This window comes from Schizophyllum commune (genome assembly GCF_000143185.2).
Source record: "Schizophyllum commune H4-8 unplaced genomic scaffold SCHCOscaffold_2, whole genome shotgun sequence".
In the NCBI taxonomy this organism is placed as follows: Eukaryota; Fungi; Basidiomycota; class Agaricomycetes; order Agaricales; family Schizophyllaceae; genus Schizophyllum; species Schizophyllum commune.
The window spans coordinates 1,711,065-1,727,624 of NW_026089539.1; the positions used below are offsets into that span (position 1 = coordinate 1,711,065).

Below are 16,560 nucleotides of genomic sequence, written 5' to 3' on the forward strand. Positions count from 1 at the left end.
GATTTGTAGAGTGATGAAGAGCTTTGTGCTTGCTGTCGACATGTTTGCTGTCTGATAAATGTAACTTAAAGTCGTGATGCTTGCTTCGAATCGTGAACAATGGTGCCAGCACGATACTCAATGGCGATGAGAGCGAACTCGTCAACAACGTAAATTCCCTGTTTTGTACAATTTCTAGATAATTTCGACCACGATGGTTTAGACCTGGGCAGAAGAGATGTAGAACCACTTCGACACTACGAACGAGTCAGTTGAGTGTATGCCAGACGCGCGGCATGTCAACTTACCGCTGGGGTCGATCGGCGCAGGCGGCTTGCGCGAGTCCGAGGGAAGAGAGGTGTACTCCGGGTCGTCGCGCGAGATGAAGCCAGGAGAGTTGCTGATCGTGATGTTTTTGCTACGAAAAGATTAGACCAGCACAACAGATGGCGTGTTCGACTCACATCGAGATGTCCTTGGCGGCAGCCTCACCAGTGACAAGGCGCTTCCAGGCCTCGTGGCACTCGTGGATGATCTCGGTGGCGTACTTCTTGTTCTTGGCCTCGCCAGAGAACGCGAAGGTGTTCTCGCCCTTGCCATCAGGGATCTTGTAGATGCGGAACCACTCGTTCGTCGCGCGAATGAGGCCGGGCTGGTGGCGCTCAACGTCCTCAATGTCGTTGAGCTTGGACGCGAGGGGGTCGTTCACGTCAACGACGATGACCTGGCAATCTAAATCAGCGTGTGCAAAGAAGCACGGGGCGCGGCGCCTACCTTCCAGTCGGTCTCACCCTCGTCGATCAGGGCCATGATGCCGAGGACCTTGACCTGCTTGACCTGGCCGACGTAGCCGACCTGCTCACCGATCTCGCAGACATCGAGCGGATCGTTGTCACCCTTGGCCTTCGTCTCCGGGTGAAGGGCGGAGGGGTCCTCCCAGGTCTGTGCGATGGACGATCAGGACGCGGAAAACGCGTGTCGGACGCGCGACGCACCTGAGGGAACATGCCGTAGTTCCAGATGTAGCCGTGGTGGGGGAAGCAGTTGCGGACATAGCGCAAGCGGCCCTTCTTGATGTCCTGCTTGATGGGGTTGAAGGCCTCCTCCTTGCTGGTCTCCATCTTCGCGTTCGTCCAGCGGGGGACCTCGACGATCATGTTGAAGATGCCGTTGTTCTGGTCCGCGAAAAGCGGGACGTCGTGGAAGGGCGAAATGACATTGCCGTTCTGCTCGAGGAAGGTGCGGTGCTCGAGCGTGTTGGGCGCGCCGATGATGCGGGTGCCGTACTCTGCTGGGAGTGTGAGGGGTGCATCGGGCGATTTCGGGAGACGCTGGGAACGTACGGGACATGGTGGGCGGAGCAGAAGAGGGTGAAGAGGAGAGGAGGCGAAGCTGGAGCGATAATCTGCGGTGTGCACTCGTATTTGTACCAGACGGCATCGGAGCGCCAGCGGTCCGCCGCAGAGCCGGCGCGAATTCGGGCAGGAACTGTTGGCTGCCAGGTCACCGCCGCGGTCGACTGCTCAGCTCAGCACGCACGTTACGGACAAGTGTATGCCCCCGCCGCCACACGAGCCCACTCGCTGACATCCCCGACAAATAATCCAAAGACAACCGAGCAACCCGCAGACGCTTCGGTCACCGTCTCGTCCCGGTCTCCCACGGCCCACGCCGCGTCGATCAGTCGTCCATAGTCTGGTATAGCACAAGTAGCCAGGTATAATATAGCGCAGTGTTACCCTTCAAACCACCCCGACAGCGCCATCTCCTCCCCCAGTCCAGCCCAGTCGTGCCGTCGCGCTTTGCGTCCGGATAGCTCGGTGGCGAATCTAAAAAGACATGAGTGCTAGCCAAATCACGCTCTAACTGTCGCACCTAAGGCACTCGTCCAGCCGCCACCGTCCACGCTCGGCCTCTGCCACCTCCTTTGCCGTCATATCTCCAGAGGCAGGCGAGTATGGCGCGCCAGGCATAAGCCTTCGCGTCAATGCATAAATCATGCCAGCAATGAACGCGTCGTGCGCGCCTGCCTCGTCCAGGATATCCTCTCCTTCTTCACCAGGCATTGCCGTGCCCTGCGAGTCCGCATCGCTCTCATCCCGACGTTGTCTTCTCCTCGAGGACGCTGGCGTTGTCGTGCGGTCGGAGAAGGTGTGGTCCGAATTACTGTGCCCGTCGGCCCAGAAATCGCTCGCACTTCGCACCGACTGTATGTCGAGCAGCACGTCTTCGGTAGCGAGGCTGTCAGGACGTCGTGCACCACCAGCCAATCGAGCGTCTTCCACCCAACCCGAACTCTGGAAGTATTCGCGCGTGGGCATAGATAATGCCGCAGCTCCCTCGGTACCCCAGTGTGCGACAAGGAGCGCATGCGGCGGTGCGACCGAAGTCAGCGATAGCAGAAATGCGCGCGGCGTCGCCGCGTACTGTGCCCCTGCGGCTCGTGCATAGTTCTTGCTCAAGAAGATTACATCGGCGTGAGGGATCAGCTACGATCACGTTAGCTAGCCGATAAGGGGATGGTATGCAATACGTACCGCTTCGACGCCTTGTCTACCTCGTTGACCGACATCGATGCTGAAGACGCAGTGATTGCGCCACTTGCGCTCTCGTGCAAGCCCATCGAGCCCAGTGATGTTGTTCAGTGTCGTCTTTACCGAGCGTCCCTCGAAGTGTATCCACTCAAACGGTGCAGGACTGTTCGGATTGGGTAGTGGTCCAGCGCGTGAGCTCGATGCGGACGGTCTCGGGGATGCCGGCGGAGGTGGCACATGAGAGTGCGCAACAAAGGTTGGGGACGCCGATGGTGACGGTGTCGGTGGATAGTTGTAGTTCTCTGGCGCCAGCACCGGCCCCAAGAGCGATACGAAGTCTTCGTGTGAGATCTCCGGGAGGGGATTATGATTGATCACGCTATGCGTGTCAGTGTCCGCTAGGATGCTAGTCGATCAGCTTTGCACGACCTTGAACCATCCCCCCTCAATCAACGCACCCGCATGCAGGACCCAAGCAGTGGGGACGCCCGCCGCCATCCATATCTTGCAGAATCGCGTGCCGACGCGCTCCCGCTCGAGCTCCCTCGCGATCGCGCGGCCCTCCTCGTTCCCCGAGAGCGGCGCGACGAGCTGCGCGTCGACGCCGGGGAGCTGTGCCGCGACGGCGAGAATCGAAGAAGCCGACCCGCCGCGCGATTTGCGCACCGCGTGCGCGCGGACGGCGGCGGCGGGCGCGGGGTGCGAGGGCAGCGCAAGGTGGTAGGTGAGGAAGAGTGTGCCGGACGCAACGAGGCGAAGTGGGCGGGTGGGGGCTGCGTTGGCGAAGTAGTCGCCGCCGCCATCGCGGCGGAAGGGCCTATTCATGTCCGTGGACGCGTCGGGCAAGGGGATCGTGGCACGTGGGGGCGCAGATCCGTCATCACCAACTTGGTCGAGGAGATGATTACAGCAACATCGATTATTGTATGCATTGTACGCCCAATGTCCACAAGTGTAAGTACACCACGCCATAGATACATCATGCCTCCTCCTCGCTCTCCGACGCGGGCTCTGGCACATACCGATTATACTTGTCCTGGGTCTGCTCGGCTAGATAGCGCTGGAGCATTTCTTCCCTGCTCAACTGCCGAATCTCGAACCCTTCTGATCCTCTTCTCATCATGGGCTGTCGCATCTGAAACTCCTCCGATTCCTCGCTCGACGAGTAGTCTTCCTCATACTGTGCTCCCTCCTGATAGTCTGGGTGGTATGGAGGAACAGCGGCACGTCGTCGTCGACGAGAACCTGACGAGTCTCCTCGGCGGATTTGGGCGTTCGTGGGTCGAAGTGCAGGATTGAATCCTCCGTTCTCGTATGTCCATGGTGATGAAGGCAGTCCTGCGAAATCGCCTTCGGGCTGTTCATGTGGGTCCTCGGGAGGCCAGGAGGACGCGGTAACACCTACAAAGAGCGCGTCAGCGACAGGGACCAAACTTTAGGCGCGCTGAGTATGCACATGAGTGACGTGCGCGGGTGAGGGCGCAGGCGAGCGACTTACAAAGAGCATCAGACGTAGTCCAAGCCTGCATTCCTGCGTCTGTCGCGCGCGTACACCTCACGCATCGAGAGCCCTTGCGGGCTGATGACTTCGTCGTCTCGAACGCGCTGCTCCTCGCCCCGAGCGTGCAACTGCTGCTCATAGCGTGCGTAGTCCACCATCTCTACCCACTTACCATTGTTGACGGCATCGTCCGATATACGGAAGGATAGACCGTCGCCGTGTGCGGGGAGTGGGCAGCACCATAGAAGAGGATTGTCACCGAGGACGGACTTGATGTTGTTCAAGCGACCGACATGCTGGTGAGTGCGTCAGTCGAGGTCGAGTTCGAGAAGTAGCACGAACTTACGTAGGGGAACTTGACCTCTTGAATCTTACCTCTTCGAACGAGGGTGGCAACGCGATCCTTCTCTTGGCCTTCGATGGTCGTGCTGTTGCTCATGAGGCAGTAGAAGTGATATATGCTGCAAAACATCAGACAGGGCATCAAGCGAGAGAAAGTAGGCCCTACCTGAACCCTCCGACCGCAAGTAGTACCGGTACACATGCGACAAAATTCAGGATAATGAAGATGAGCTCGTTGCTGCTTATGCGTGTCTGTCGGCGGGTTAGCCAATGTCAGAAAAAGGCAAAGGTGGGCCCACCCAGTCCCCTCGCGAGGCCGAGTCGCGACAACGTTGGACGAGCATGAAGAGGTGATAGGAGCAGCAGACATCCACGTAGAAGAGGAAACGGAGGAAGAATGGATAGTTGAAGTGACCGACACAGTTATTGATCCAAGGACAGTGATGATCTGGCATAAATGAACAAGCTGTGATACGAGACAGCGAGAATTGCGCGTACCCATGCGTAGTACACATCTACAAAGGGTAAGCATGCGAAAGAGTAGGAAACGGCGTGGCGCACCTATCGCAGTGTCGGCAATGATGGGAGCGTGGGGGCTTGTATGCATCGCATGCGCGGCAATAGCGCGGTCGTCCGCTTAGCTTCTTCACTTCAAAGCCGTCCGCGCTCGTGTCCGGTACCTACACGTCGATCAGTCAGCCTGCGCGGATCGTCCCGCCAGATCGCACGCACCCATCCGCGGGGAACCCTGCCTGGGTCTACGAGAACACATTGCGCGTAGTTGTAGAAGAGAACACCGACTAGGAAGCTACGCGCTATGAGGTACATGAACTCGAGAGAAGTAAGGGAACGCGTACTTGAACGGCAGGAGCAACTGAAGCAGCTCTACGCTAAGGACGCGGCCATACCAGGGCCATATCACAAATATTTGCAGCGTATACGCAATGAATGAGATTAGACAGACAGTGAAGAACACGACGAGCCGGCCGAGGAAGCCGCTCATAGTCGACGAGGAGGGCAAATGGTGAGTTGGGGACTCAGCCACAGCCGCCGAGCAACAAGCCCGGAACTTTCGGCCCGCAGCCGGCGCCGGCATAGACCGCTGCTGGTTTTTGCTCTTGACACCGTCGCCTGACGCCGACGCCGAGCGATGCACAGACTGAGCGCGCCCAAGGCGGCGCGGACCCTCATATGCCGCCATAACTCGACGCTGCCGCCGTCGCAGCCGCCGTCGCAGCCGGCCAAGGCAGCCCCGCGCATCGTCTCTGACTTTGGGGGCATAAATATTGGTGCGTGGGCAGTATCTAGCTTCTGTACGACGTGATAACGTGTTATGTGCTACAGACAGCGGCGCGGACATCCGCAAGAAGCAAAACGCGCCTTCAAGTCTCGCTGCGCGACTTGCAGAGGCGAGGGGCAAGACCCCGCACGTTGACGCGAAGACATGGCGCTCGAAATGGCAGACGGCGGACGGAGTGCCCCCACCATCCCAGGATGCTGCTCCACAGAAGCCGATCTCTGCCTGGCCGACAGCCAGGCCCGCGGCTCAGAAGCCCATGCCCTGGGAGAAGGCCCCCGAACGCCGGAATGCTCGGGGTCCGCAAGCTTGGGGACAGCGGGACGGACATCAGCGCGGTGGTCAGCGTCAAGGACAGCGCGCGGGCCGGCAGGACTCGCGCCCGCAGCAGCAGCAACAGCGTCGTCGTCGCCGGGATGAAGACGAAGACGAAGGCGACATGGCTGTGCCCAAGCTCGGAGGACAGGCGGCAGTTGCAAGGGTCGAGTCCTCGACCGTTGCAGATATTCAGAACCTCCTCACTCTCTCCCCTGGCCTCGCGGACACGATCAAGAATGTCCCTGAGCTCGCCCCGGCTGTCCAGAAGGCACTCACTGCTCGTACTGCGCCGACCAGGCCTAAGCCTGACACGTTCCGTGTGGTTATGAACGGCGCCGTCTTCGACTTGCCCCTCGATAGCACAACGGAGGATACTGTCGCTGCGCTCCGGAAACAGTACCAGTCCGCCATGCGCGTGATCTCGCCGCGCTCCCCTCGTATCATTGGTTTCACTGTCGATGACGTTCCCGAAGAGAAGCAGGCTGCATGCCAAGCCACGCTCCTTGAGCTTGCCGAGCGCGCCCCAGCAGAGGCGTTCGCGGCAGCAGACGAGGCCGCGCGCCTCGACCTCGCTCAGTCGGTGCGCCTGCGCGACGAGCACGCCCTTCCGCCGCCCAAGTTCGTGCAGAAGCTGCGCGAGGGCTACGTGAACGAGGATGCTCTCGACGAATACATCGAGGGCGCCGCCTGGCCGCAGGAGCGCGATGAGAACAAGCGCAACGTCCCTGACGTGGACTTCCTCGACCTGGGCAAACTGCTTGACGCGCCGGAGGGTCTGGGAGAGACGGAAGGGAAGGCGGGCAAGGTGCGCGACAGGACTGCAACGGAGGTTGCTGCGCCACCGTCGGAGCACACGCTCGAGGCGCGCGGCTATGGCAGGTTCTCTCCCGTCGCACAGGCGCCCAATGTCGCCGCTATCGCACTGGCGGGTGCGGGTGCCCGGCGGACTGTGCCTCCCAAGCAGAAGCAGGGTGTCGTCGAGACCGCGAAGGCGACACTGGCGAAGCGACCTGAGGTTACGCTGTCTCAGCGTAATACGGCCGAGGGTATCATTCGGGACAGGCTTAGCAAGGCTTGAGGTATCATAGAATCCACACTGCATAATCGCTGCTCTGGTTTGTGTGTGCCCTCAACCTGGTATAGATGCTGGTAAGCGCCAAGCCCTCTCCAAATTTCCTCGTCCCGTCTTCCGGCCCTCAGTCATACAGTTGCTCGATGAACAACCGCTCCTTGTCCCAAACCCCCTCTGTCCAATATACGTCCTCCTTGATCCTAGCCCAGCAATCTTCGAGCGACGGGAAGACGTAAACCATGAAGCTTCCGGCAATACGTGGTGTCCCTTCGGGGAGGTCAGCGTCGTGCAGACTTGTGCCCGGACGTGGGGCCAGAGGAGAGCCGTAGACTGAGGAGGAAGCAAGATCAGTTTGGGACGCTTGAATGGTCTGCACTAATACTTGCTCTGCACTTTGTTCTCCTGGTCCCCCTTCACTCGTTCTAGGTGCCTCGGACGGACAGCGAGGCGCTGCTCGAGACGGTCGGGATAGTCTGGTGCGTAGACGAGGAATCGGGGCATCGTGAAGCGGCGATTGAGTGGCTAAGAGCGAAGATGCTCTTGCGCTTATATAGGAGCGGTGGCCATTCATCTGACTCGAAGACCCGGGATTAGGGCGGTATCCGGGCCGTCCTGATGAACTTATATGTTCTTCCTATGGCGAGAGTTTATGGATATCTTCTTGAGCAGATTGACGAATGGGCGACCTACCATGCTACCATCTTAAAAATGATTATAGTATCATTGTACTTCACGGAGAATCCTGATAGTCGGAGGCTGCCAACGCACGATATATATTGTCCCCATTTGGAAGGCATTCACATCACCGTTTGGGACGTCTTGTATTATGGCGGGCCGGATCGCCGCACAGTGTTCCTGCTTCCCGTCACGACGTTGCCGATGGAATCCCCAACGCTTAGGGCAACGGACCTCGCCCACGACGTCGCTCGCCTCAACATCGACATAGACATCGACGATGCGTTCGAGGATGCCGACGAATCCCACACGTTCTCCCCAGAAGCTCTCCGCAAAGACCTTGACGCCCATCGGACATGGGTAGCCGCGGACATCAACAACGGTCTCGAGCAGGAGGGCGTGTTCACCAACGGCGCGCCCATTCAGGACGACGCGTCTGTCTCCACGCTCGCGCTCTCCGCCTCCGGCTCGCCTTCCCCAGACGAATCCTTGGCGCACTTCTCGCAGATCTCGTTATCCTCTTCCAGAAGCGCACCCTCGCAGGAGGAGGAAGTGCACGAAGAGAGCGCTCACGAATACCCGAACGTCCAGATCGACGTTCCAACCCATCAAGTCACTATGTCTGGCGGCAGCAACGGGTCGAGGGAAAGCGCCGGATCGCACAGCCCTTCCACCTCGGACGCGGGTGGAGACCTCCCCCCTCTGCCTACTATCAAGTCCGACCATACCCCCAAATCATCCATCTCTTCCATGCCGCCCACTACACCTACTGCCTCTACCTCCGTCCCCGCCGTGGCCGCAGCCGCAGCCGCGGCTACGGCAGGTCCATCTACCCTCCCCCATTCGACCTCCGTGCCGACCCGCTCCCCGGAGCCGAGCGCATCCCCTCCCAACCCTCCCAACAAGCTGCTCAAAGCCGGTCATCGCCAAACCAAAAGCACCGGCCCGAGTACGTTTGAGAAAGTCCGGAGTCGCACCCGCCCGGCGTTCCTCCCGCCCAAGCCGCGGCAGGAGGACGACAAGCACCTCGCAGACTGGCAGGCCATGATGCGCCTGTCGCGACAAGCAGGTGCGTTTATTCGCCTCGGGCACCTCATCATATATGCTGACGCATTGCAAGCGGAGAAGCGGCGCAAGGCACTGCAAGAGCGCCGCCTCGCTCGCGAGCGCGCGATTGAGGACTCTTTACACCGATGGGAGAAGGAGATCCTTCCTGACTGGCGCGTTGTGCACCGCGATCCTGCGTTACGCAAACTGTGGTGGAAAGGGATACCGACGAAGCTACGGGCGCGGATGTGGCAAGCTGCGGTAGGGAACGCTCTCGCGCTCAGCTCAGGTGTGTAGTCTCACGCCTACCCTGGCCAACAACATGCTTATGTGAAGCGTGCAGACTCGTACAACCCATGCATCGCGCGAGCGCGACGCGCATTGGCCTCGGGGACATTCCCTCAAAGTACCCTCGCCGCTATCGAAGCCGATCTCGCAACCACCTTGCCCTCATTGCACATCTTCCATCACGAGACGGGCCCGCTATACGGCGAGCTAAAGGAATTGCTCTGCGCTTGGGTAGTCGCCAGGAGCGATGAGGGTCTCGGTTATACCAAGGGCGCGTCAAGGTTGGCAGCGATGCTCCTCATCACCATGCCTGCTCAGCAGGCATTCGTGGTGATGCGGAACCTGTTAGAACGTCATTGTATGCGCAGCTTTTACGGCGGAGAGGGCGCGAAGGACGACGTGAGCTTTCAATTTCGTGCTTCTGCTACAATTACTGACGTGCTGCAGGTCGAAGCTTACTACAGGTACGCCGTCTCTCCCTTCTGGCACGGCCGACGCAGACATTCATACCGGTCAGGATATTTGACACCCTGCTTGCAGACGGCATGCCCAAAAGTACGTCGCGCTGGACAGTCATGTTGCACCATATCGCTGAACACCTATGCCAGTCTACTTCAACTTCAAGCAACACCAAATATCGCCTGCATCGTACCTACCGGATTGGCTGATCCCATTATTCCTCGACCACTTGCCTTTCGAAGCGTGCGCTCGCTTGTGGGATGTGATTCTGCTCGAGGGCGACCCATTCCTCTTCCGCGCCGCGCTCGGTATGCTAGCCGTGCTCGAGCCGCGCCTGTTCTTCCCGGACAAGAAAGAGCTGTTAGAGCTGCTCAAGTGCGTTCACATATTGTGCGTAGTTGGGTGCGTCTGACGCTTGCTGTAGGGGCGAGAACAAAGCCGCAATCGATATAGCACGTCGTGATGGGCTACCCCTGGATGGCGGGAAGTACGAGATTTACGGCGTCGATGAAGAGACGCTGTGGGAGCGCATCGACAGCATGGAGGACTGGTGGAAGGAGAGTACATGGAAGCGGCTCACTCAACGAGAGCTACCCGATATATAGAGTGCGTCCTTGGGTACGTTTTCGGGGATGACTTTGCTGACGGGGCATATAGCTGAGGCAAGCTCTCACAACACTCGGCCGAAGCATGCGCTTACAGTATACCTATTCGCATTGTACCATGACATATTTATTGACCTGGTGAAATAGAGTTTTCGAGCCATATTTCCATGTCGGAGGGGTGGGACGCCTTGGTTTTCGACTATATGCATCAAGTTTATGCTCCAAACCCCAAAGGAGCCCTCACCTGATGCGCTAGCGCTCACCTGCTACCACTGCGCCAATGCCCCTGCCCACCGTACGCTTGCATCCTCACAAGGACCACCCAGTTTCTTGCGCGAGCGGACCTCAGACAGACTAATACATTCTCGACAGCAATACAACATCCTACAAAGACAGGCGCTACTTATACCATTATACCATTATCTAGGCAACAGCTCAGTCCGGCGGCGAAGCCTATAGTCCATGTACACGCGAGTCCATATGTGGATGTCCGAATCACCCCAGGAACTCCTCGATTCCCTCCAGCACACGACGCCAGTACGCCTGCACCGTCTCCTTCTCGAACCCATTCTCGTCGTAACCAAGGCTGACCCACAGCTTGCCTGCGAAAGTGTAGCCGAAAAGCAACATCCCGCCCGCCCGCTGCCGCGAGCCTGTCGTGAGGGTGTGCATCTTGATTGACCCGAACGTCGCGTGTTTGTACATCCCGTCCAGGTTCCCGAGGAGCGAGAGACCGATGAGTGCAGTGGAAGGGATCTTGGGCGCGGTGCTGGGAGTTGGCGCAGAGGCTGGCTTGGATGCTGGCGGCGCTGCGACACCGTCATCCTCCCTCGCCCACTGCCGCGCTCGTACACCGCGTTCGCGCGCCGTCTCCCGAGCGCGAGGCACGAGCATGGGACTCTTCGCCGCGCGCGTGCTCTGCGCCTTCGCAGCGCGGGCGCGAAGCCAGAAGGTCTTCGCCGCATCCGCGGGGAGGAAAGACGGTAGAACGACGTTGAAGTAGCCGACGGCGAGGAACCAGTACGACTGGTTCAGTGCTTTCTCTGCGAGGAGGTACGGACGCATGTTGAGGGCCGAGTACATCATCCTTGAAAGATATGTGAGTAAAGCTTTTGCTTATGAGTATAGGTATTGATTCACATAGGGAGCTCCCAGTTCCCGTTGGCCGTGCGAGCCCAGGCGATGTTGCAGATCGCGAAGAGCGCGGCGGAGATGGAGACGCCGTGCTCTTTGCATCTTTTCAGCATAGCCTTCGTCCGGTCGGCAGAAAATGGCACGGTGGGAACGATGGTATGCCTTTCCTTCCCCTTCGCACGCGGAAAGGCATGACCACCCTACAAAAGGTCAGCAACACCGAGCGTATTCGACTTCAGATGTACGCACAATCTGCTTCTCCTGGTAGCGCTGGTAGTCCACACGCTCGGCGGCACGGCGCAATCTACTTTCAGGTGATGCTGGTAGTCTATCCTCCGTTGCTGCAGGCAAAGCCAATTTCTATGACACGCAGGTGAAACTTCAACATGAACGGACACGTGACCGTGCGACATACCCCGTCGGTTGCGCGTCTGACCGCCGCGCGCCACTCGTCTTCGACCAACTTGGAAAGTTCATCTTCGCTTGCACCACCACCCAAAAGCCCGAAGAAGTCGTTCGCGAACGTGTGGAGTGCCATCCCATCGCCCAAGAAGTGCGTCGCGCAGATCAGGATGTCATGGTTCGGTACGTTGTTCGGGGAGGTGTCCAGCGGTCCTGGCGAGGCCGGGGGAGTCGGAAGAGCAGTGCCAGCGGTGTCAGAAAGGATGAGGTAGGACAGGCGCTCGTTGTGTAGCGTGCGCGGGCCGTTGAGGTAGGCGTCGATCAGTGCTAATGGGGTGCGATGAGTTCGCTGCGCCGCGATCTATGCTGAGATGCGTACCGTCCTTGTCCCCCGCGCGATATTCAAGCGCCTGATCAGCGTTCCCGAGGGCGGCGGCCAGTGTAGGAGGGGGCGTATACCTATGTCTGACGTCAGATCGAATTTTGGGGACACAGTAGGCATGAAACGCACACGAAGCGAATGTCCTCGTAGTCGCGCATGTCCACCTGCGAGGCGAGAAGTGGATGCCTCAGGCGGAGAAGAGCCCAGACGAGGCGTACGCGGGAGCGGCGCATCAGCGAGGCGGGGGCATGGAACCCCAAGTGCAGGTACCTGCGGCGTTGTCAGACGTGCGCGATGAAGAGGAGGGGATCGGTACACACATGTCGTTCACGCCATTGGCTCGTGCTGGCAGAAAGTACGAGGCCTCTGTGTCGCTCAGCTGCCTGTGCACGGTCGTCACCTTCTCTAGGACTGGGGCAGTGGTCGCGAGCTCGGCAGAGACGGTCATGGCTAAAGATGGGGAACGAGAGGACGAGGAGGGATGCTGTAACCTCTAGGAGCAGGCTTTGAAGTCACGGAGGGAGCTAAAGGGCGATGGTCTGACCCGGTGAAGGATGGGGTACTCTATTGATAGTCGACAATTACAATCCTCATATGCAATCGCGATGCAATCGTCCATGCGGCGATGGCGAAGAGTGCATTCCGACCGTCGGCCCTCGGTGCGGCTGAGAATGCCCGTGGCCGTCTCCATCCCGTCGTGGTTCGGGTGGGTGCATCGCCTGGCCGTCCGAAATTCGAATTCCACGGTAGAGGGGAAACGGACGAAAAATGCGCGATGGACATGACGCGAAACGGCGCGGCACAACGCGTCGGCAGACGCGCCTGCCAGCCAGAACAATGCATTCATTCTCGAATTGGACAGTGATCGAGGAGCGGAACCAAAATTGGTCGCGAGGGGGGTCCTGTCCTGTCACTGCCGGCGGCACAACGGCGGCACCGTGATGCCGTCATACAATCACGATCAGCATGTTGAACTTCTTGTCACAGACGGTCACCTGGCCATATATTTCTTTCCGAAAATTCTGCTTTGGACAGGTCCCTTACAACGTCCTTGTTCGTCTCCATCTTCCTAACCCAGGTGACATCTTTCTTGCGTGCCAGATCTTTTCGCTGCAACCTGTCCTCACGTACAACATGCAAAACGCCTTCTGGAAGGCGCGCAACCCTCCCGGACTTTAGACCCGTTTAGACCGCCGCCGACTATCGCCACTTAGCCTGGAAATTCAGCGACAGTAGTGTATGCACCATGCTGCTGAGGCGTGTACTGGGTGTTGACGGACACGCGGCGGAGCCCCTCGTCTAGCCCTTCGTCAAGCATACGATCCTCCCCTCATCCTGAGTAGATGAATGTGTTCGCATCGTGATATCCGAGATAACTTCACTCCCCGCGCGCTCCTGAATACACCAGCACGACAGCCCGATAGTCGGCGCGACATCTGGCAGCAGGGGTACGTCTGCCACCAGCTAATTCCCGCCTAACCCTGCTATACAGAAAGGGCGCTACGCCGCCCCGTTGCTTCAGAAGCAGCAATCCATCTACCGCTAGGGACTCCCCATCCTCTAGTGAGCCCCGCATCATGATGATGTACGCCTCACGCCGTATACGGACGCGGCGTGGATAGCGCGTATCGGGGGCGCGCCATCGATTCAGACAGCAGCGCCGGTCCAAAATGGCAGGCGGCGCGTGCGAGATCTAATTCATGGGCCCTCGCTGCTTGCCTTCCAGCCTCGGCGCTTCGCGGGTACCCGGTCAGGCTGATTCGCCACCGACGAAGACGGGGTGCCTAGGAGGACCTGGGGGAGGCGCCGGGGTAGCATTGGACCCCGAGGGGGCTGCCGTATACCGCACACTGTACGTGAACTCGGGTGTATACCGAGAGCCGCTGTCCAGGGCTTGGGCGCTTGGATGAATTACTGGACGCTCGAGGGCCTTTGAACACATACATTTTACTCAGTTACACCGATGCGTCTTTCTATATGGGTCCCTTGGCGCTCATAGCGTCTCTGCGGCAGCGATACCTTCTCGAGGGATTTTCCGGCCTCGAAATTCGGACATTCCCCTCGGAAGTTCGCCGTCACCCCTCATACAGTCAACTCGCGCACGGCGCGCCGCCTCCGTCCCCTCAGCTGGGGAAACTCGATAGGCCTAATTCGCGCTATACATGTCCGTGGGCACGTAAACAATGTTGTCGCTGTATGGGATCCGCTTAAATTCGTGAGTAAGTAGTCCGACTAGTAGCTGCAGTAGTACGGAGTAGTAGTAAACATGTCCATGTTGAGCGAATGTATGGATGTCCAGAGTGTCCGACGTCCGTCGTTGATAAGTAATAAGCAAGATGGGGCGTAGCTGAGTACGACGGACAGATCAACAAACAAACAAGAAGTGTACAACAGCAGCAGGGTACAGATGCATCACATCCAAGATTAAACACGCCCGACCTTCGTATCGCGGGAGCAGCGCGCCCCCGTCGTGCCCCTTCCGAACTGCCAATTGCTAGATGCATTCGGGCGGCAGATGCATCCAGGTAGTAGCATCGGCAGAGATCCACACCGTCTCCCGCGTAAATTCGCCCTATGTTCGCAGGCCCCCATCCCGTGCCCCCCGCGTTAGTGAATTCATTACGCCCTTTCCCTTTTCTCGTCCTCGGCGCTGAGGGGCTGCAATTCCTCGCTCGTACCCGCCTCCGCCTCGACATCACGGCGCGGCGGAGGATTCTTCGGTGCCTGCGCGGCCTCGGTGTTTCTGATCCATGTGTACCACCTGTAAAAGGTTGATTTGTTAGTACGTGTTGCGTGCATATAACGATGGGCTGATGAGATGGGCTCATATCTGTGAGATCAAGCAGGGATTTTCCAGCAGCTTAACGCTCGGTAGACCAGTGAAGCCGCCGTCCCGCTGGAAAAGGTAGCCAGGCATCTCGCAGCCAAACGCACGGCATCCTCTTCTCTCCGAAGTCTGTTGCCCCTTGCACGGCCATGAGCCGCTTCGCAAGGCTTCTGCGTCCTCGAGACGCCTTCTCTCGTCTGCACGGAAGATACCTGCCACGGGGAGAGGAACAAGTAGCACTCACATCGTGCCTGCAAGGATAATGAAGATTGAACTCGCGCGGTTTCTGCAGCGGCGATGGGACGTTAGCGGGTACCCAAATACGATGGGAGTGCCTATCACATACACTGTCAGAATATCGTGGAAGATCCAGACCCCGAGGAGCGTCTGAAGGACCGAGCGGGCAGCCTGTCCATGCGAGAGCAGCATCGCGGTCAGGGACAGTCCATTGAACCGAGTTTAGGACGAATCGCAACATGGGCACACGCGGATAAAGAAAGATGAGTGAGTATGTGGCGGGGAAAAGAGCGGCGCAAAAAGACGTACAGAGGAAAACATGTGCGTGATGGGGCTCGTGACCTTTATACTGAGAAGACCGGCAACGCAGAGGAGGAAGCCAAAGAGGCCGGTGACCAGGCAACCCCACAGGAAGACACCGCCTTGCCAGGTAGAGGAGTTCGCGAGCGTGCGGAGGACACTCGGTTCTCCTGTCAGAATAACGAAGGGGAAGAGGAGTATCGCCGAGCCGGCGTTCGTCCACCAGGCGAGTTCGATGGTCGAGTTGTGGCAGTAAGGGAGGGAGGACTTGATGAGAACGGCGTGAAGTGCAATCATGAGCGAGGATAGCACTCCATAGACGAGCGAAAGCATAGAAGGTTTCGCGGTAATGGGGATATCCTTGTTGGGAGCGACGCCAACGAAGAAACCCAAAGTGACGACACCGGCTGCGGCCAAAACCTTCTTTGAAGGTGTGGACTTGGTGTGCACGCTCGACACAAATATCGTGAGAGGGAGCTGCAATCCACGGGCAATCTGGAGTGAAACATGAGTGATGCACGAGAGGACCGAGGCGAGCGCTCACTTGGAAGAAAGATGCCTCGACATCGCGCAAGCATAGGGTGTTGAAGACAAGCCCAACGATGTTGACAGTCACGACAGGAACTAGCTTCTTGGCCGTCTCAAGGTCGGGCTTGGGAAGTGCGATCTTTGAGCTGAAGAACGCAGAGACGTGGAGGAGGATGACCGCGATGAGCAGCTGGACGAGCAGGAAGAGGAGGGGAAGGTCGGGGGAGCTATTGAGGACGGCCTTATTGCTGTACGCGCGTTAGCCGAGGGCGCGATCATAGAGGGGACAACGCGTACACGAAAACCATCTAGCACGCGCCGATGAGCAGGGACAGTGGACGTAGCGAGCGCGAGACGTACCACGAGCGCGGCGGACATGTAGAAGCTGACGACGCCAGCGACCTTGAGCGATTCCGGGTTGATGGGCGCCATGATGGTTCTGGTCAAGGTGCGTCGGACGTGCGCACTGGCAGCCAGCCTGCGCTCTTGTAGACATCGCCGCTAGCCCGCGATCGGCACTCCGCGGTGGACTGCCGGTCCGCGCGCCGGAGGGGGTCCCCCGGGCGTCGGGCGCGTGCCGGGCTGATCGGGGGCCGGGAGTATCAATTGACAATCTAGATCCACGAACCAGCT

At 58.7% G+C, this 16,560-nt stretch overlaps 7 protein-coding genes across 7 annotated transcripts; 1 reads left to right on the plus strand and 6 right to left on the minus strand.

The window, feature by feature from the left end:
• Positions 1-134: 134 nt before the first annotated feature.
• SCHCODRAFT_01037222 (inorganic pyrophosphatase) lies at positions 135-1,348 on the minus strand. The gene is made up of 6 exons (XM_003037362.1): positions 1,323-1,348; positions 975-1,267; positions 754-921; positions 444-703; positions 288-397; positions 135-236 (listed from the first exon to the last, which is right to left on the minus strand). Exons 1-6 carry the CDS (start codon positions 1,327-1,329, stop codon positions 199-201), a joined length of 876 nt encoding a protein of 291 aa, XP_003037408.1. The 5' UTR covers positions 1,330-1,348; the 3' UTR covers positions 135-198.
• A 366-nt stretch (positions 1,349-1,714) lies between these two features.
• Positions 1,715-3,338, minus strand: SCHCODRAFT_02696607 (uncharacterized protein; the record flags this gene model as incomplete). The annotated part of the gene is made up of 4 exons (XM_003037361.1): positions 1,715-1,808; positions 1,855-2,468; positions 2,517-2,911; positions 2,972-3,338. The coding sequence occupies 4 exons, from the start codon at positions 3,336-3,338 to the stop codon at positions 1,715-1,717; spliced, it is 1,470 nt and encodes a 489-aa protein (XP_003037407.1).
• A 79-nt stretch (positions 3,339-3,417) lies between these two features.
• Positions 3,418-5,370, minus strand: SCHCODRAFT_02610822 (zf-DHHC-domain-containing protein). The gene is made up of 9 exons (XM_003037360.2): positions 5,214-5,370; positions 5,089-5,164; positions 4,918-5,036; positions 4,855-4,871; positions 4,656-4,804; positions 4,523-4,608; positions 4,361-4,475; positions 4,187-4,310; positions 3,418-3,914 (listed from the first exon to the last, which is right to left on the minus strand). Exons 1-9 carry the CDS (start codon positions 5,357-5,359, stop codon positions 3,493-3,495), a joined length of 1,254 nt encoding a protein of 417 aa, XP_003037406.1. The 5' UTR covers positions 5,360-5,370; the 3' UTR covers positions 3,418-3,492.
• A 542-nt stretch (positions 5,371-5,912) lies between these two features.
• Positions 5,913-10,117, plus strand: SCHCODRAFT_02488193 (uncharacterized protein; the record flags this gene model as incomplete). Its single annotated transcript, XM_003038697.2, has 10 exons — positions 5,913-7,017; positions 7,253-7,320; positions 7,470-7,519; positions 7,793-8,787; positions 8,839-9,054; positions 9,109-9,452; positions 9,501-9,517; positions 9,571-9,608; positions 9,662-9,887; positions 9,937-10,117. The coding sequence occupies 10 exons, from the start codon at positions 5,913-5,915 to the stop codon at positions 10,115-10,117; spliced, it is 3,240 nt and encodes a 1,079-aa protein (XP_003038743.1).
• A 132-nt stretch (positions 10,118-10,249) lies between these two features.
• SCHCODRAFT_02610836 (uncharacterized protein) lies at positions 10,250-12,627 on the minus strand. The gene is made up of 7 exons (XM_003037359.2): positions 12,356-12,627; positions 12,165-12,305; positions 12,033-12,112; positions 11,667-11,980; positions 11,501-11,611; positions 11,258-11,451; positions 10,250-11,204 (listed from the first exon to the last, which is right to left on the minus strand). The coding sequence occupies exons 1-7, from the start codon at positions 12,481-12,483 to the stop codon at positions 10,613-10,615; spliced, it is 1,560 nt and encodes a 519-aa protein (XP_003037405.2). The 5' UTR covers positions 12,484-12,627; the 3' UTR covers positions 10,250-10,612.
• A 712-nt stretch (positions 12,628-13,339) lies between these two features.
• On the minus strand, positions 13,340-14,024 carry SCHCODRAFT_02610847 (uncharacterized protein). Its single transcript, XM_050344446.1, has one exon. The coding sequence runs from the start codon at positions 13,975-13,977 to the stop codon at positions 13,786-13,788; it is 192 nt and encodes a 63-aa protein (XP_050202211.1). The 5' UTR covers positions 13,978-14,024; the 3' UTR covers positions 13,340-13,785.
• Positions 14,025-14,221: 197 nt separating this feature from the next.
• Positions 14,222-16,397, minus strand: SCHCODRAFT_02610850 (uncharacterized protein). The gene is made up of 7 exons (XM_003037358.2): positions 16,288-16,397; positions 16,225-16,235; positions 15,944-16,175; positions 15,409-15,894; positions 15,209-15,270; positions 15,107-15,148; positions 14,222-14,796 (listed from the first exon to the last, which is right to left on the minus strand). The coding sequence occupies exons 1-7, from the start codon at positions 16,357-16,359 to the stop codon at positions 14,655-14,657; spliced, it is 1,047 nt and encodes a 348-aa protein (XP_003037404.2). The 5' UTR covers positions 16,360-16,397; the 3' UTR covers positions 14,222-14,654.
• Positions 16,398-16,560: the final 163 nt, after the last annotated feature.